General features: G+C 45.9%; 1 protein-coding gene across 1 annotated transcript in view; it reads right to left on the bottom strand.

Annotated features, from left to right (window-relative positions):
- Nucleotides 1–20,014, bottom strand: part of RAB4A (RAB4A, member RAS oncogene family) — a 34,647-nt gene continuing 14,633 nt past the window's right edge. Inside the window, exons 2-8 of the mRNA XM_054576722.1 lie at nt 17,695–17,775; nt 15,541–15,655; nt 10,193–10,255; nt 8,549–8,703; nt 6,970–7,065; nt 6,182–6,316; nt 1–1,700 (exon numbers count right to left, since the gene is read on the bottom strand). Coding sequence (XP_054432697.1) covers nt 6,201–6,316; nt 6,970–7,065; nt 8,549–8,703; nt 10,193–10,255; nt 15,541–15,655; nt 17,695–17,775 — 626 coding nt within the window. The 3' untranslated portion in view covers nt 1–1,700; nt 6,182–6,200. The remainder of the gene's footprint in view (nt 1,701–6,181; nt 6,317–6,969; nt 7,066–8,548; nt 8,704–10,192; nt 10,256–15,540; nt 15,656–17,694; nt 17,776–20,014) is intronic.

The raw sequence follows: 20,014 nt of genomic DNA, 5'->3' as shown, positions 1-20,014 counted from the left end.
TCCAGAAGGCTTTCATTAAGAACCACCGTGGTTTGGTTCTCCAGCAACTTTTATTGGTCAAAAGATGTGGAATTTATATGCAGTACCTATGGTTTAAGTAACAGGTTCATTTATAAATCAACGTAACATTGATCTTATTTAAAAAATTTCTGCTTTTGAGTGAACTGATGTGGTGGAATGGACATGCTCTTAGCCCATGCAGGACGCTGTTCCAAAAAGAGCAGCTTGCAAAACTATCAGAAATGAGACACTGAATGAAACATTCTTCCAGCGAGGTTCAAGAAGTGGTTCCGTCTGAGAATTTGCTTCATACTCTAACTTTTCAAAGTAAAATACTCAAGGCTTTTTAAAAGCAGAATTAAAATATCTAGAACAGATACATACTGATATTTTTATCCAAGTCCCTTCCCAGCGTTGGTAGTGCCGCTGTGCTCTGTTGATGGGAAAGTGAAACTTACCAATCTGCCTGTAGCTAAAAAGTCAAGTGGAAGAACACACGTAGGGTGAAGAATACTTTCTAACTTTTCAGCCTTAAATAACGCTGTATTTCAACTTTAAAGAAAAGTGGTATTATATATTTTTTTGCATTGACATTTTAAAATATTAGAACAAGTCTTTGCAGTACATATTATACTTCAATAAACCTCACATGAATTAAAAACATGTTGACTCAATAACTGTACTAAGGCATTTACGTATTCAGCAAAAGCTATACAGGAATTTCTTAGTGGCATCCCTTTAATATTAGCTTGATTTAGTGGGTTTCCCAAAAAGGAACACAAAACAATAAAAGGCTTAAAAAAGAGGCAGTGATGCTATAATACCAAATCCCAGGAAAAGCACAGTAGCAAACCAAGTGTTTTCTCGCAGGGAGACCAGACAGATCAGCAACCCGGATCAGATGCGCAGCCCAGGACCCAGGATCCATCACGCGCACCGACAGGGAAGAGCAGAATCAGCTGCCGGGTAAGTGTGGCGCAAGGTACCGAATCCTCAGTGCGGATCACAGTGCCTGGAACAGCAGGTGTCAGGCTGCACTTCCTGAACTGATCTCGACGAAGACGCGTGGACATCAACAGAGTGCTGGACAGTGTCGGGTTCATAGAGAAACTCCGCTTTTGACTTTATTTTGGTATGTGAGTAACGACCGATCTAGTTTTCCAGCGTGGGTCACGTAAACACCTGGCGGACCGTGAGACACGGAACTGAATGAGCGCCGCGGTGGCCGTCGACGCCGGAGTTTGACCACCAGGCCCTAGACACGGCCGGCCAGCTGTGCCGCGGGACCGACACGCTGGCCAAAGCACGCCTCACGGGCAACCGGTCAGCTCAGATGATTAAGAAAAATAAAATATTCGACTGCATTTAGTGTAACCTTCTGTGATATCATACATCAGACACCATGCTGTAGAGATGTAGTGGGCTAGAGTATATACAGTATGTAGCCAGCGTTTAAACTGAAGGTGAAAGGAAAACTATGGAACGGGACATTTTTACACACATGTGCACATCTAATGGTATCGTCCATTGAATTCGTTTTACCACGTGGTTAGCTGTGCCACATTTACTAGCTTACGTAACACCCAAATCATCCCCCCCCCGGACAAAGATCTACTTCTGCATCAAGTAGAAAAAGGTGATGGTAAAAAAGTCTTCTTCAAGCTCCAGCAATTGGGTCCCAAATACCACTGTGTGAACACCTAAAAAAACAGTGAGAGGAATTTAGAAATATGCTTATCTGTAAATGTACAAACAAACATAGCGTCAAATTCCAAAGGGAGCAGCGAATACTTCCAACTTACAGTTAAACTTTATGTCTAATAGATAATGACAGTTTGCCAGTTTTATAAACAAGCCTCCTATTTTAGCAGCAGGAACGTTCATTTAGGCTCCGAGGAGCCCAAGGAGGCGCCTCCCGGACCTGAGGGCTGAGGGTCTCTGTCTCAGTCGGCCCCGTGCGTGAGGGGCCCTCCCGTCTTCCTGAGCGAGGGCACAAGGGCTTCCAGGAGCTTTCAAGCAGAACATCTTTTTTTTTTTTTTTTAAATGGTAAAGTTGCGTTTAATCTATCCTTCTGCTATTTGTTTTCTATCTGTCCCATCTGTTCTTTACTCTCCTTTTTTCTGCCTCTTTTGGATTATTTACATCATGTATTTTATTCCATTTTAATTCCTATTTTGGCTTATGAGCCACAACTTTTTATTGTCATTTTAGTGGTTGTTTTAGGATTTTAAAAAGCTTATCAAGACTTTATTTTTTTTAGAGCAGTTATAGGTTCAGAGCAAAACTGAGGGAAAAGCACAGAGATTTCTCATATACCCCCTTGCATAGCCCCCCATTATCAACATTGCCACCAGAGTGGGGCATTGTTACAACTGAGGAACCTAAACTGACACATCATCACCCAAAGCCCATTGTTTGCATCACTCTTGGCGTTGCACCTTCCATGGGTTTGAACAAGTGTGCGCTGTTAGCATCATCATGATATCATACAGAGTATTTCGCTGCCCTATAAACCTGTGTTCTGCCTCTTCATCCCTCTCTCCCCCAAACCCCTGGCAACCACTGATCTTTTTAGTTTTTGCAGAGTTTTGCCTTTCACCAAATGCCACATTGTTGGAATCATGTAACATGTAGCTTTTTCACATTGGCTTCTTTTGCTTAGTGATACGCATTGAAGGTTCCTTCATGTCTTTTCATGGCTCCATAGCCCACTCCTTTTTAGCAATGAACACTATTCTACGGTCTGGATGTGCCACAGTTTCTTTATCCATTCTCCTACTGGAGAGACATCTTTGTTGCTTCCAAGTTTTGGTTATAGCAGGAAAAAGGTGCTATAGGCACCCATGTGCAGGCTTTTATGCAGACATAAGTGTTCAACTCCTTTGGGCAAATATCGAGGAGGAAGACTGTTCCATCACACAGTTAGAGTATACTTAGTTTTGTAAGAAACCGCTGACTGTCTTCCGCAGTGGCTGCACCATTTTGCAATCCCACCAGCAATGAGAGTTCCTGTTGCTCCACATTCCTACCAGCATTCGGTGTTGTCAGTGTCTTGGATTTTAGCCATTCTAATAGGTTTGTAGCAGTGATATCTTGTGTTAGTTTGCATTTCCCTTATGACATAAGATGAGAAACATTTTTTCATAGATGTACTGTCATCTCTCTATCTCCTTTGGTGAGGTGTCTATTAATGTCTTTGGCCCATTTTAAAATTGGGTTGCTTGTTCCCTTTGCTGGGTAGCTCAGTTGGTTGGAGCATTGTCCAGTACACCAAAAAGGTTGTGGGTTCAACCCTCCCATTGGGGAACATATGGGAAGCAAATGATTGATGTTTCTATTTCATATCAATGTTTCTCTCTCGAATCAATAAAAACATAACCTTGGGTTGCTTGTTTTCTTATTGTTGAGTTTGAAGAGTTCTTGGTATATTTTGGGTAACAGTCTTTTATTAGATGTGTCTCTTGGAAGGATTTTCTCCCAGCCTGTGGCCTGTCATCTCATTCTCTTGACATATTTTTCACAGAGCAGAAGTTTTTAATTGTAACGGAGTCCAGTTTATCAATTGGTGTTGTATCTAAAAAGTCATCATCATACCCAAGGTCATCTATTTTTTTCTCCTCTTTTATCCTGTAGGAGTTTTATTGTTTTACATTTTACTTTTAGGTCTATGATGCATTTTGAGTGAATTTTTGTGAAGGGTGTGTGTCTAGATTCTTTTTTTTTTGGGGGGGGGTATGTGAATGGCCAGTTGTTCCAGCACTATTTGCTGGAAAGACTGTCTTTGTTCCATTGAATTGCCTTTGCTCCTTTATCAAAGATCAGTTGCTATATTTTTGTGGGTCTGTTTCTGGACTCTCTATACTGTTCTACTGATCCATTTGTCTGTTCCTTCACCAATACCACACTGTCCTGATTTACTGTTACACTGTCTTGAAGCTGGGTAATGACATCCTGCTAACTTTGCTCTTCTCCTCCAACACTGTGTTGGTCATTCTGGCTTTTTTGCCGCTCCATATAAATGTTAGAATCAGTTTGATTTTCCTTATATAGATCTCGTACATATTTTCTTAGGTATACCTAACTGACATCATTTTTGGATGCTAACATAAATGGTACTGTGTGTGTTTTTAAAGATTTTACTTATTTATTTTTAGAGAGGGGGGAAAGGAGGGAGAAAAAGAGGGAGGGAAACATCAGTGTGCGAGAGAAACATTGATAGGTTGCTTCTCGGACGCCCCCAACTGGGGACCTGGCCCACAACCCAGGCATGTGCCCTGACTGGGAATCAAACCAGTGACCTTTTGGTTTGCAGCCTGGCACTCAATCCACTGAGCCACACCAGCCAGGGCCATGCTTTTAATTTCAAGTTGCACTTGTTCATTGCTGGCATATGGAAAAGTGATTGACTTTTGTATATTAATCTTGTATCCTGCAACTGTACTGTATTATCACTTACATAGGAGTTCATGGATTCTTTCGGATTTTCTCCATAGATAATTACATTATCTGTGAACAAAGATAAGTTAATTTCTTCCTTCCCAATTTGTATACCTTATATTCCCTTTTCTTGTCTTACTGCAGTAGCTAGAAGACTCAGTATGAAGTTGAAAAGGAGTGGGGGGAGGGGACATCCTTGCCTTGTACCTGACACGAGTAGGGAAGCCTCAAGTGTCTCACTATTGAGCACGATGTTAGTAGTAGGTTTCCTTGCAGATCTTAATCAAGTTGAGGAAGTTCCCCTCTATTCTTAGTTTACCAAGCGTTTTCATCATGAAGAGGTGTTGGGCTTTGTCAAATGATTTTTCTGCATCTCTAGATATGATTTGATTTTTCTTCTGCAGCCTGTTGGTGTGATGGATTACATTAATGAATTCTGGAGGGCTGAACCAGTCTTGCATACCTGGGATAAATCCCACTTAGAAGTGGTGTGTAATTCTTTTTGTACATAGTTGGATTTGACTTGCTAATATTATTTTTTGAGGATTTATTCACCTATGTTCATAAGAGATATTGGCCTGTGATTTTCTTGTAATGTCTTTGTCTGATTTTGGAATTAGGGTAATTGCTTGCTTCACAGAATAAGAAAGTATTTCATCTGTTTCCATCCTATGGAAGAGATTGTAGAAAATCAGCATAATTTCTTCCTTAAATGTTTGGTAGAATTCACCAGTGAACTCATTGAGCCTAGTGCTTTCTGTTTTGGACAGTTATTAATTATTGGCTCAATTTCTTCAATAGATATACGTCTATTCAAATTGTCTATTTCTTCTTTGTGTGAGTTTTGACAAATTGTGTCTTTCAAGGAATAGGTCTATTTCAGCTGGGTTATCAAATTTGTTGGCTGAGAGTTGTTCACAGTGCTCCTTTATTATCCTTTTAATGCCCACAGGAGCCGCGTAGTGATGTTCCCTCTTTTGCTTTTGATATTAGTCATTTGCATTCTTCTTTTTCTTAGACCGATTAGAGACCTATTGATTTTATTAATCTTTTCAAGAAACACCTTTGGTTTTGTTGGTTTTTCTTTACTGACTTCTTAGTTTTAATTTCTGCTCTGATTGTTATTATTTTATTCCTTCTGCCTACTTTGGATTTAATTTAACCTTTTTTCTTAGTTTTCTATAGAGTGTGCAAATAGGCGAGTGTATCTAGATCTTTCTTCTTTCCCAACATATGCATCCAATGCTATAAACTTCCCTCCAAACACTGCGTTTGCTGCACACCTCCCCCCAACTTGGTGTTATGTTTTGATTTTCATTTAGTTTAATATATTTTTAAATTTCTCTTGAGATTTCTGCTTTAACCCATAAGTCATTTAGAAGTATGTTGTTTGAGCTCCATGTATTGTGGATTTCCCAGTTATTGTTCTGTTAGTGATTTTTAGTTTAATTCCATTGTGGTCTGAGAACAGACACGGTATGATTTTTGTCCTTTGAAATGTGTCAGGATGTGTTTTAGTGCTGAGAATTTGGTCTCTCTTGCTGAGTGTTCCATGTTAGCTTGAGACGAATGGCTATTCCACTGGAAAACATCTAACATTTAATTATACAGTCACCTCTCCCTTCCGTAATGTAGCGGCAGAAAGCAGTTAACAGTCTCTGGGTGAAGCGCGTGGGGAACCGCAGGGAGTGAAGAGGGGCGAGGCGGAGGGGCCTGCAGAGGCGCGGCCACGTGCGCACCTACCTGTGCCTCCCACGCCGCTCTAACAGCCGCACTCCTGAGCGCTCGGGGCCTGTGCGCGGCGCGGCGACCGCAGCTGCCGCAGGGCCGCGTCTCCGTACTGAATGCCCGAGCCCATTCTCTCTGGGTCCAGCTCGCCTGCGGAACAAGCAAGTCTTTTCAAAAAGGCTTTATGTTTCTGTGATCCCCAAAATATAACAAGTAAACAAAAAAGTGCAGAACACTGTACATACACCGTTTTTAATAAAGAGGAAAAAAATATATATATGTTGGCTTGCTTGGGCATCAAACAGCTTTGAAAGGTACATAAAGAGCCGATAATCATGGTTGACTTCAAGGAGTTCTGGGTGGCCAGGGGCGGGGCGGGGGGCACGGCAATGCTGTTTTTGCAGTCTGGAATTATGGGAATATATGATGTATGCAAAGGTAAATTAATGCAAAATTAAACTACAGAGGTATCACTTTTCACTTACCAGACAGGTGAAATTACACCCAGGCACGATAGACACCCTGTGGGCAGGGCTCGAGGGCAATGAGCTCTTTCATTCATTACCAGAGGGGCGGTGAGTCGCGACAACACTGACAAGTGCGCCTGGGCAGCCTTTACTTACTTTCCAAACGCTTCTATTCTGGGACCGAGCAATTCCACTCCTGGGAATTTGGTCTACACACATGGTCACACGCGTGAAATGATTTATGAAAGCTTACTTACTGTAGCATTATTTGTGAGAGCAAAATTCTGGGAACAACCCAAATATTCAAACTAGACTGGTTCACTACATTAGGTTTACCTGACTCAATTTTGTTGAGTATTTTTCTTGCACACTGTACAAAGGCCTCCTCTACGTTCTCCCCCGTCAGCGCGCTCGTTTCCAGAAACATCAGCTCTGAAATTGACATCAGACAAAATACAAAGCCCTATTTAGAAGACAATCATAACTATTCAAGTACAAACTGGTTGTTTTATTCTCCTAGAGAAGCAGGTGAAATGTCATTTATTACTTAAAACCATATACTTTTGCAAATATAAAATCAATACATACATACATACGTATACATATTTATTTTTATCCTCAACCAGGGACATTTTTCCATTGCTTTTAGCGAGAGAGGAAAGGAGAGAGACATCGATGCCAGAGAGAAGGGTCAGTTGGCTGCCTCCCATTCGAGCCCGGACTGGGGAATCAAACCCACAACCTTCCAGTTACAGGACAACGTTCCAACTGACTGAGCCACACGAGCCGAGGCTGTCAGTATGCATTTTTAAATGTTAGCAGAAGCCTGACCTTTTCTGAAAAGGGCTAGTATCTTGCACCAGCACTCAAATCTGTGGAAGAGATGGAGGGAGCGCCAGTTCTCGGTGAGGATGAGGCCGGCTGAAATGGCCCGGCGCTCTCTCCGGGACGAAGTAACGACTCCCTTCTCCCATAGCTGTGTGTCACCCCAAATATAATGTGCAAGCACTTACATTGGGGGGACTACACTGCAGTTTGTCATTCGGGCCATGAAGGGGTCCTGTAAGAATGAACACCCTTATCCCCCAGAGCAGCTGCAGGCCGGTAGGGCCGGCTGGAGCGCCGGTCTCGGCCCGGTTCCCTCACCGGTAAACGTGCGGCGCCCGCACGCGACACCGGAGCCCCTGCTGAGCTCCAGCGTTCTCAGCTTCCGTGTTTCTAAACAGCTTCTTTACACACTCGCGATGGCTCATGTTTTTCTCTCATGTTTGTTTTCTTAGCAGAAAACCAGTCAGTGTGTCAGAATATAATTTGGGAGCCCTAGAGTGGAACTGAAAAGAGGTATCAGGATATTTTAGCTCTTGGTTCGTTCTAAAAATTAAAGCTCTTTAAAATATCTGAATTCCTATCATTCTGTTACCTAGAAGCAACCGCTCATTTTATGTGCAAATCTCATGTATTCTACATGGAAATTCAGAGGTGTCTCAAAGGCATCTCTAACCAAATGACTTCAATTTAATGTGACCAAGAGAAAGCCACTATGCCCAACATTTCACCATCTTACCTTCAAACTACATTAAAAAGATAATAAAAAGATAACATCATCTGATGAGAGCCTTTAAGAATTTTGTTATCAATTTCACTTTAAACCAAGACCCGTAACATTCAAAGGTCCCAGACTGAAAAGTCATTACAGAATATTAATACGTTTGCTTTTATCATTATAGTAACTTACACTGGCAGAACGCGGTATTGTGACAATATGCTAAATAAGTCTCCATTCATAGGAAACAATCAGAAGGCCTGCACTTCCCAAATAGAGCTTAACCTAAAACCCCAGAGCTATTCTACGCTGAAATGTCATCGCCCCCCAGTCTGCCACTGGAAAAGCAGCAACAGGTCCAAGGTCACTTGCCATTTTCTTGAGCAAATCTGGAGGCTTCTAGGAAAGTGACCTCACGCTCTGCGTCCAGGTCCTTCTTGTTCCCGCAGAGGATGATGACGATGTTCTGGCTGGCTAGCATTCTGGCATCTGTTAACCAATTAGTAAGCGCATTGTAGGTTTCTCGGCTGCGTAATACAAGATTGTGAAAATAATACATGTATTTTATAAAACTAGCAACTCTTTCCGGTCATTCACACTACGCACACTGCTTTTAAACACGTCAGGGCAATGCCGGCAACCTTTAAGGTAACTCAGCCTGAACACCCCGAGGATGCACGCACCCCCAGGGTTTGTTTTGCTTTGTTTTGTTTCCAGAAAAATGAGACAGCAAATCAGATATTCTATTGTTTTCTGTTTGCCCAATCCAGGTACAAAAGGCAACAGTTCATTAATTTTACAAATATTAGTTGAGCTCATAGTACGGGAAACACAAGATCTAATAGCTAATTGTTGCCGTTGAACAAATCCGTGCAATACGCTGGTACTTTATTTCATAGGAATTGATCACACCGATTCTTTGTAAGGCTCTTTGTCACAGACTCTGAGGCCCGGAGAGACAAATTAAGTTACCCAGTCACAGAGCAGCCCGTGGCCGAGCCAGGATGTGGCCAGGCCTTCTCTGACTCCAGGACCAACTCTCAGAGACGCTGTTTCTGGCCCTCACATAGCGACAAACTTCCCCTCCGGCGCTTTGACAGCCCAGGGACTTGGCGGCGTGTTAGCAGGCAGGGCCCTTCCGCCGGGTGCGCGTGGTGGGTGTGGGCCAGGGCGCCTCATTCCAACCCCAGGGCCTGTGTCACAGAAGCCCAGGAAGGCCCTGCAGTGGGCACGTTCCTACCCAAAAAGGGCCCCGGGGGGCCGGTTTAGACGCAGGTTTCTATGGCCGTGCAGCCAACACCGAGGCCAACGCCATGTGACAGGAGTTTTGCCAGGACAGGCAATTCTATAACCTGCACCGGTGCGGCTCCTGAGCTCCTGAAACGGGGCGAGTGAGGCCAAGGAACTGACTTTTTAATGTCATTTAACTGCGCTATGCGGCCGACAGGTGCACACAGGACAGTGCGGGCTTAGGTCCTCGTGACATGCCGGCAGCTTTACATTAACCAGTCAGTGCGCCCGCCCAGTCACCCCCTGAGCGTTTCGCCACCGCCATCACCCCATCCTACAGACACGGGAACTAGAGTCCGGACAGCCGGGGCACCCTGCCCGAGGACGCCGCCCGCCAGGGACCCAGAGCTGAGACGCAGCCAGGCCGTCCAAGCCCTTCGCCTGTGCCCTCAACCTCAGTCAATGTCAAGTATTTCTAATAATCTACCACAGGTGAAGCTTCACTTTGTGGACCTTAAGGAAAGTGTCGAAGCATCTTGTTAGGACACATCATGATGCTTATCTAGGTAAATGCTGATGAAGATACTTCTTTAGGTGGTCAAGCTGTGGCAGAGGCCGGTTCAAAGCCTCCAAGACCCCAGACGAAAGGTGGAGGGGCTTCCCGACTCCCAGCCTGTCGGCCTGTTGCACAGAGTACACAGCGCGCGCAGGCGCGCCCGCACCCAGGGCACTGCAGGGGGCAGCCCGGCTGCCTCTTCCGCGGGGGGCTCGGGGGGTCTGCATTACCTGGTGATGTCGTAGACGAGGAGAGCCCCTGCGGCGCCTCTGTAGTAACTTCTGGTCACAGACCTGAAAGAGTCACACTGCTTTTACTTTCAACGAATCAAGGTCCCTCGTGGCTGAGCACCATCTTCCACACTGAAGCACCCATTTTGGCTTTGCAAACCACAACACAGGGACAGATGTCGTTTTAAGAGCCGTGACTCAGCCCTGGCTGGTGTGGCTCAGTGGACTGAGTGCCGGCCTGTGAACTGCAAGGTCACTGGTTTGATTCCCAGTCAGGGCACAGGCCTGGGTTGCAGGCCAGGTCCCCCGTGGGGGGCGTGCGAGAGGCAACCAATGAATGTTTCTCTCCCTCTTTTTCCCTCCCTTCCTTTCTCTCTAAAAATTAAACAAAAAAAGGGACGTGACTCCAAGATATCCAACATACATATAAGGAGCTTCTTCTGTCTGAAATCATGCCACAGAAATAACGGGGAGGTAGGGACACTAAGCCAGGACAAGTATGTCCTCTAAAAGGAGAGCGAAGCTCTTCCGCAGACCTTGCAAGTCCTCTGAGAACTTACAAGGGTGCGTCTTCCGAAGGCGCAAAGGGAGCCACCACAAACCCCAGGCGGGGCTAAGAACTGCGCAGCCCTACTCTGCTTCCTCTGGGGGTCCCAATCGCCCCGCTCCCTGGCGCAGCTGCCTGGGCCACGAGAAGTCCTTGGGCGGGGACCACGGATCAGAGCCCCGGGCCGTCCTCACCGCGCCACCTTCCTGTACCCAGCGCAGCGGAGCGCTGCAGCGCGTCTCATCTGTCATGCTCAGAGGCTGCTCTCTTTTGGTAACACTTTCTCGCCTGCATCATCAATCTCCCTCGTGTTTGCTTTTTCTCATTAGCAACATAAATTTGCTGTGGGGTCTTCCATCTTAAGAAATAACAGATGCCACCCAGTTCTTTCAGCCGCCAGCCCGCAGCTCTTCCCGCGTGCGGATTTCTCAGGAGCTGACTGCACCTGCCGCCTCCTCGCCTCCCCCTCCCCCTCCCCCTCCGGCGCCCATCTCTGCTCCTCCACCGGAACAGCCCGTCGAGGTCACCCAACCTTCAGTGTCTGAACCCGGGGCGTCCTGGGTCCTCATCCCTCGCCTCGCCCTGCGCTCCCCGGCGCCTTCCTGGCCCGGCCCCTGCGGCCCCATCTCCGCCCCTTCCTCCTCTCACCCGCTGCTGCTCCTCCAGCTCCGGGGCATCCTGACTCTGCCCTGGTTGCGCCCCAGTCCCCGGGGCTGGGTCCCTGCTTTTCTCCTCATTCAGATTTAACCTTCAGCCCAGACTACTTCTGTGAGATCCAACGGTGGCCCCGCGTTTCCAAGAGGCTGCCCAGGGGCCCTGTCACACTTAACGTGGGGGAGACAGACTCTGGGTCCCACCCTCCAGGCCCCTCCTGGGGGGAGGCGCAAAACACAAAGCAGGGGTTTAAACTGCCAGACGTCTCTTCATCCTTGGCTCTTCTTTTCGTCCGTCTCCACGCTGGGCCTCTTAGCCAGGCCCTGTGCGACCACGCCCCACACTGTGCACACCTTCCCAGCGGCGTCCTAAACCACCGCCTGGTCTTTGCCAGGGCCTCCGCGGCTGCCCAGGGCTGCTGTCCCCACGACCACTTCCGTCCCTCAGCTTCACTCTCCAGAGCAACGACGCCTCGTCAAGGCTGATGAGGCGCGCTGTGCTCAGGGGCTGGGTTTGAGTTCGTCACCAACGGAACCTCAGCATTCACTTCCCACATGCCTTGCCCCAGCTGTCTCTTCCTTCAGCGGTTTCTGAATTGCACCCTTTAGAATAAACTGGTAACAGCAAACTCAGTGCTTCCCTAAGTTCTGTGAGTCATTCCAGTGAATTATCCAAGCCTTGGGGCTGGGGGGTATGGAAACCCCTGGATTTGTAGTTTGCTGGGCAGACGTGAGGGTGGCCTGGGCACCCCATTTGTGACCGGGGTCCATGAGTGGCGGCGGCCTTGTGCGACTGCGCCCTTAGTCTGCGGGGCTGAGGCTTCTCCAGATAGTGTCAGAACTGAATTAAATTGTTGGACACCCAGTTGGTGTTGGAGAATTTGGCTTAGCCCCACATTTGATGTCAGAAAATAGACCCCACAGAAATGAACAACACCTACGTTATGGGGGGAACCCGTGAAACCTACAGGAAAACTCAGCACCGCTCCTTATTACTGTATGTGATGGAAAGGCAGCTATTTTTATTTGCTTTTAGCTTTAACCTCCTGAGGCAGGCATGTGGGGAAGTTCCCCTTCCCTGTTATTAGGTCGCTACCACAGAAGACACAGGGTGCGAGGGACAGATTGTCAGCTCTTCCCTCGGTAGCGGGAGGTGGGGGGGAGGGGCCTCTTCTTCACCCATATTAGGAGGCCACTCTTCTATTTTAGCTTCAGCAGACATCTAGCTCTAGAAAAAGAGGTGTCTAAGAGTTCTCCTCAAGATACAGCATATTAACATCTGTTTCTTAATAATTTATTTTAAAATTTATTTTTACAACACTGTATCTTGACATACGGCTTCTTACATAAACTATTCAAGTACGTAAATTTAAGCATTTAAGGTTACTTTTTTGAGGTATTAAGTTTTTTCCTCCAAAAGTTATTTAAACCAAAGTGATACAGGTACAGAGTTTTAAAGTAAAATATTGGTAAAAGGCTGGACATGAAACGCCGCTGTCTCCTGCCTCGTTCTGAATCCGCGCCCCCCCCCCCCCCGTCCCCTCCTCTGTGACTACGCTCCTCCAGGACTTGATTTTCTTGGATTGATGACTTACTCATGGTGAACACCTATGTGCTAGGCTTCACTCTGGGCTCTGGAGAAAAAAACCCCAAAATACAAAAATCCTTACTGGGAAGCTTATAGTTTCATTTTTCTGGTATTTGTTTCTGTATTTCTAAAACTGCTTATCAAATGATTTGAATGATTAATTTTGGGGCTTACGGCTTTCCTGCTTTGATAAAGAATCTTTGGCTCACTTGTCCCCCCACCCCCACCCTGCTGGCCGGCAGCGCCATCTCACGAGGTCTCCATGTGACGCTTCCTGTTCTCGGCCAGGCACCTGCCACTTTTGGGGTCCTCGCCCGCCCCTGTGTCCGTCACGCATAAGCTCCTGAAGCCTCTGCCCACCTTCTTGGGTATCTCGAGGAATTCCGGTTTTACTTTCACACGTAACGGACAGCGGGGTTAAGTTTTAAATTTTAGGTTGGAAAAGAATGTTTCACACTGAGTTTTGAAGGCAATGCTTCAGTATTTTCTAGCTCTCAAATGTTGCTGTTGAATGGTGCGGCGTAATTCCCATTTCTAATCCTGTACGTGTGACTGTTTTTCCTCTTGGAATCTTTTTGTTTTCTCACTTCATCCCTTGTGCTCTGAAATTTCACAGGACATGCCCTGGTCTGGATATCTTTCCCACTCAGCTATTTGTATTTGGCGTGAGGTGGGCTAATGCCTCTGGAATCGTAGCCCTTCAATGGAAAATTCCCTTTGACTGTTTCCTCTGCTGCTGTCTTTTAGAACTCCCAGTAGCCAAGCATTGGGATTCTTGAATTAATTCTGTATTTTTTTTTATGTTGTCCCTCCTCTTTTCATCTCAAATTTCTTGTTTAACTTTCTGGAAGATCACTACTCTATTTAACATATTATTTTAATGGCTCTTTTTAAAATATAATTTTGTTCTTATTACTTGAATGCCATCTCTGCTCTTATTTCTGAGAATACTGTAGTTTTAGTGTTCTTTCCTGTCCCCTCAAACTCACTTTTTACTTTGGGCTCTTTCTTTTATTTTAGAAATGTTCTTCAAATGCCTGGGATCCTTGGTGTCCTTTATATTCAAGAGCAAGGAAAGAAAACGTGTTCTATAAGCAGCTCTTTCAGTGCGGGGTGAGACTTCACTGTAGGAAGGATGGACAGAGGCTGGGCTGTTCTACTGGGGAACTGAAACATTAGCATCTTAAGACCTTCCCTTTGGGGCTATTGCTTTTCTGTAGAGAAGAATCACTTCTCCTTCCTGAAACACATCCTCCCGGCTCCCAGCACCTAGGGAGGCGGTGTGGGAAAGGGCTAGGCTCCCAGGCCTTCAATAAATTCCCTTCCTTGCAGCCGTGCCTAATCCCTGCCCTCTGCTGTGCCTTCTCACCTGGGGGGTGGACCTGTTTCAGCCGGAGACTCAACCTTGCACTGTGCACACGCACACACGACATAAACGCATGAACCCCTCCCTCCTGGAGAACCCGATGCTCCCAAACCCTGACCTTTTCTGGGCCTCATCAGGGAGAAACGGCTCATCCTGGGCAACGGCTGCCCCCAACTACCAGCACTTTCAGATGTAGCCCCTTCTGCTCTAAGCGAGTCCCTACACCATCCGTTTCGTATCTGTAACATTTTATCTGAAATGTTCGCATTGCAATTGAGCATTCTCCTTTTTTTCATTTAAAAATTTATTATCTTAGTTAATACTATCTCAGTTATTTTATAGTCACTTCAGTAGGGCTTTGGGGATGAGAAGACATAAAAGTTGGGTTGAATCCACCATGTTTAATCAGTGCTTTTCCAGAATGATTGTGACTAAAAAAGATTACAATATTTTTGAAGCAAACAATTATTGAGCATTTAGAATATAACACAAAAACCAAACTAAAGTCACATACGTAATTAAGTGAAATGCTTGCGGTGTGAGTTAATTTTATTTAACCGAATTCTGAAACTGGAATACCTGTTCTGTTTTGACTGTGTATGTGCATCAGTAATCTAACTAAAACACTGCGCTACCTCTGCTTCGGTAGCACCAGCATAAGACACATGGAACCCCAGAGCCCGGCAGGGATCTGGGGTCGGCGCCAAGCGCGTTGGTTATGGCCGGTGTGCCATCTAAGTGTGGAGGAGAGAGAGTATTTTGTGGAATGTGTATCAACCATCAGGACACACTCTACTAATGTAAAGAAAACCCAAAACCTCTTTTAAAAGTTCTTTTCAAAAAGTGAAATATGGAGAAAAATTGTTCGTGTTGTTAGTTGGCCTTGTACCTCTAAGGTGCTGTGGAATAGGCAATGCCATGTCCTAACGTCCTCAGTAGTTCCATGAACAAATTAGCCCTGAAATTAGGATGCACTCACTCGGGACAGACTTTAATGATTCCTTTGGTAAACCGATGCTGCGTGGAGAAACTGACTCGTAGTTTTTTTTAGTTTGTCTGAAAGCTTCTGGAGGTGAAACTTCTAACATTTGTGTGAGGGGGCCGGCGGGGCGGGGGCACATACAGTAAGAGAACGTAATCGATCATTTCAAATGCAATTTTCAAACATTACTACTAAGTTAGAGAGAAAGCTACCTGAATCGTTCTTGGCCTGCTGTATCCCATATCTGCAGCTTTACATATTTCCCACCAACGTTTATTATCTTTGAACCAAATTCCACTCCTATTGTATGATTTGAGTCATCTTTGACTGAAAAAGAAAAAAGAACACGACAGTTAGTTTCAGAGCAGTCAGGGAACAGGCGTACAGATTTGAACAAGCAGCACTCAAACAGGGTTAAATCCGTGGACGGTGTTGCTTCCTTCGGCCCCTCATTGCTCCAGCAGCCAGCTGACCAGCAGGCGCTGTTCAAAACACAACGCACACAGCCCCTATTCTCAAAGAGACAACAAAGCTTTTTCTCAAAACCCCTAAAACAAACCGCACATGCTAAAGCCTGCGCCTGGAGCTGGCCACGAGGAATGAGAGCCGGGTGCCCGGGGCCACCACCGCGGCGCTCACAAGCGGCGACTGCATCAGACGCCCGGGGACACCTTGAGGGGCTTACTGCCCAGGGACAGATGTGCAACTTGGTCACTAATGAGGGAGCGCGCGTTTCAACTATTTGGGTGGAGAAATATTCTAAAGAAATCAAAGGGAATAAAAAGGCCTCAAAAGAAACTTGATGGAGCCCAAATATTAAGAGGAAAAGATGAGTAGACAAAACAAAAACCAAACCTCCAAAACAAAGCTCCATGCACCGCACACTGTGGCTGCTGAGTTTTCAGGAATTTCAGTACCGTGTGGCAGGAATTTGGAGCGGGTCTGTTAGAGAAGCCACACTACCTGCGCGCATGGGGGAGGCAGGCCCGACCGCTTGGCCAAATCCAGCCGCAACGTGCTGCCTGGAGGAGACCGGCTGCGGTGACCCGCGTGCCGGGCGTTCACGGTGTCCCGGAGGTGCGGGAGATAGAAGGTTGATCCTGCCTACACCAGCCGGTCTTGGGCCCAGTCAGCGTGGAACTAGCATGGACATTTCTCTAGAACGACGTCACCAGGTAACCCTCAGAGCAAAAGCCTTCAGAGGGTGACGGCTGAGGCCAAGGGCACCCTGAGTTTGACAAGGCCACGAGAGAAGTGCCCTGTTACGCCGTGACCTCAGACCGTGCAGACTAACCAACGTTAGGGTCAGGGGACAGCATTCCAGGGAGGGGAGAGGAGGACGGGGCCGGCCAGGTCCCTGGCCCAGCAGCCTCTGGGTGTTTCTTCTGAGATGGCGCGATGCAAAGCCTCAGCCACCTGCGAGGGGGCCTGGGCTGCCCGGGGGGAGCCAGTGAGCACCGGGCCCATGGCGAACCCACGCGGGGCCTGTGCTGGTAAACAGAGCTCCCAGCAAACTCCGGGCTGATGGAAATGGAGGCAGCAGAGTACGGTTCTAGAGTTTTATTCTTCTTCAAAGCTCTTTGCCAAGACACTTCATCCTGCCTCTTTCCCTCCATCTTACCCATCACCTCAGGTATGGAACAGCACACACTTGCTTAAGATGCACTTCATTAAATGAAATTAATTCTGTGTTCATGCCTACCACTAAACAGGGCATTCTCCGCAAGTCTTTCCATTACTATAAAAAAAGCACTATTTATAAAGGCCTTTCAAACTTACAGCTTTTTACAATAGTCTGGACTAAAACATCCAACCTCCCTTATCAAAACAGTGCAAGTCAGTGGCAAAAGACAGATTCTGTGGTCGAAAGGTCATTTACTAGGTGACCAGTTAGTAGGTGCCCATCCCAAGAGCACATCCTAACTTCTCTAAACCTGTTTCTTTACCTGTGAAAGAGAATGGAAGACAATAACTGCCTTCACCGTAACACCAGGCCACTGAGGACCGAATGTTCTTGGTTGACCCAAAATGTGCTACGAGGCCTTCTCGGGCTGCTTCCTGCCCGGAAATGAAACTCCCTTTCCGTCTTCCCCATCATCGTGTGGTATGTTAGTATGTGGCCCATGTACAGTAGGAGTAACTATATACTGAACAATGAACCATTACAAAACCAAAATGCTAACATAAGAGCCTCAGTCATATTGCAAAAAGTTTAATACCAAACTTTTCATGTTACTTTCAAACATTTTAAGCTATGACTTTATCCTTCCTGAAAAAATATTCAGAAGTTTTGCTGTAAACAAAGCTGAGCAAGAGGGCACTCTGAGAAGGTGTGCATGAGACAATGACCATTTCATGTCACTTACATTTCTTCTCAATAAACTGATGAAGTAAGCAAGACTTGCCGGTTCCTGCGTTTCCAATAACCAAGAACTTAAACAAAAAGTCTGAAAAACAAAAGAGGCCATGAAGAATAACTTTAAAACAGGTGCTATACATTTATTCTTTGACTACAATTACAAAACTTAATGAAATCTCAATTGTCAATATAAAAGAGGTGACGTATATCTTGTGAAAACAGCCACGAACAGGCTGACTTACCTGCTGAGTGAGGGTGAGTGAGCAGGAAGGCCTGGGAGGCTCCCGCACTCCAGCGACCGTGGCCTTGAATGGACCCTGTGCCCTGAGGCTACACTAAGTGTATAGAACAATGCTCTTCAATAATTAACCTGAGCTTACTGTAAACTTTTTACTCTGTATAAACTCTAAAATTAAAAAAGATCTCAACTCTTCTATAACAACATTTAGCTTTAACACAAGCATGCTGTACAGCTATACAATGCTTTCTTTATATTCTTAATCTAAACCTTTCTTTCTGTTTTTGAAATATATTTTTTTTTTTACTTTTTAACCTTTTTTTTGTTAAGAACTCAGGCACAGACACACACGTTAGCGTTGGCTTACACAGGGTCAGGATGACCAACATCACACTCTTCCTCCTCCCCATTTTGCGCCCCCGGCGGGTCTCTGGGGCAGGACCACGTGTGGAGCGCCCCCCAAGAGCACACTTCTGGAACACGTTCCCAAGGGCCAGCGCAGGCTCTCCTCAACGAGGTCTCCCTTTCCAGAAACAGGGCCGTGGGGGTTTGCTTGGTTTTTGTTCTGTTCATTGCAGGTTTGCTTGTAAGCAGCTACTGTAGCCTCTCTATGAATGAAAAACCTTTCGGTGTTCAGGGGTCCGTGCTTTCAAACTTTTTAAGAAGCTGCTTGAGGTCTGCAAAGGCTTTAAAAATTTTGCTAAACTCTTCACTATGAATTTTCATGGCGGTTCTTTGTTTTTTCCCTTTCCTCTCCTACAGTTTCCTTTTCTCTTGCCTCTTCTTCAGCTCTGTGTCCTGCTCCGGCTCCAACACCTCCTCATTAGCCGGTCCTCAGGGACTGCCTTTGGAGCTCCTCAGTGTGGTCCTCATCCACACCCAAGTGAGAGCGGTTGGCCGGCTCAACCACAGCCTGGCTGTTCTTGCAGCCTCTTCACCATTGGCAGATTCTTTGACATCGTAGCCTATGAACTCACTAGGCGACAGGCATTTTTCAGCTCCACTGTATATGGCTCATGGTCACATCTGTGGCCCGTCACTAACCGAAACATTGTTATGCGGCCCATGACTGTACTTGGTACTGACTGTTAACCTACCATAAATGCCAAAGTGAGAGGCAACCAACATTTATTTGAGATTCAAAAGATGAGTTGTTTGGGAAGAATTGATTCAGGAAGAAACCCAAATAGTGTTCCAGTTAGGCCAGGGGTATTTATGAGAAAGAAGGACAATTACATGAGTGGAAGGAAGACATTTCTATAGGTGATTAGCTAACACAGCGACGACATTCTACAGAATGCTCTTCCTTCCCAGGCTGGCAGGCATGATACCTGCTTTCTTGTTATCTTTGCAAATAGTTCTTTGGGATACAATGTGCGGAGGCCCAGTCCGAAGTCATTTTCCCCATTTTATCATTCCGAAGGTTTGAAGTCTAGGATGTGCAAGCCGGTTCCTCTGGATGGCAGTGGCGACTCCATTTTAAAGTGGCTCTCTTTATGTTATTTTTCATATAACCAACAAACTTCTAAATAATCCATGATTTAAAAGGAAGTCTCATGGGAAATGGAAAAATACACTGAACTGACTAGAATACAACGTATCAAAATGTGTGGGATAAAACCAGAGCATCGCTGAGAGGAAATGTAAGGCACTAAATGTACACGTTAGAAAAGAGCAGGTGGGTGGAGGGGGAAGAAGGTGTAAGGGCGACAAATGGTAATGGGAAAAACACAATAAAATAAAAAAAAAAAAGAAAGAGGAAAAGTCTTGATCAGTGAAGCTTCTACCCTCAAGAATCCTCAAGAATCTAGAAAAAGAAGAGCAAAATAACTTTGAAGCATGAAGAAAGAAAACAATAAAGAGATCAATGAAACTGAAAACAGAAAAACAAGAGAAAAAAATTCATGAAAAGCAGTGCAGGCTCCTTGAAAAGATCAGTGAAACTGGCAAACCTTGAGCACAAGCGTGGTGAGCTCAAGGACCCGGGGCTGGACAGAGAAAAGAAAAAGACCAGCTCGTGCAGGAGCCCGCACACCACACGCGTGATCTGGGCAGCACCGGACAGCTGCTGGGAGGGAAGTCCTGCACC

This window comes from Pteronotus mesoamericanus, unplaced genomic scaffold (genome assembly GCF_021234165.1).
Source record: "Pteronotus mesoamericanus isolate MK-2021 breed Mesoamerican mustached bat unplaced genomic scaffold, CSHL_Meso_final contig_347, whole genome shotgun sequence".
NCBI lineage: Eukaryota > Metazoa > Chordata > Mammalia > Chiroptera > Mormoopidae > Pteronotus > Pteronotus mesoamericanus.
The sequence above is the reverse complement of the archived record's forward strand: the minus strand, read 5'-3'. Positions and strand labels throughout refer to the sequence as shown.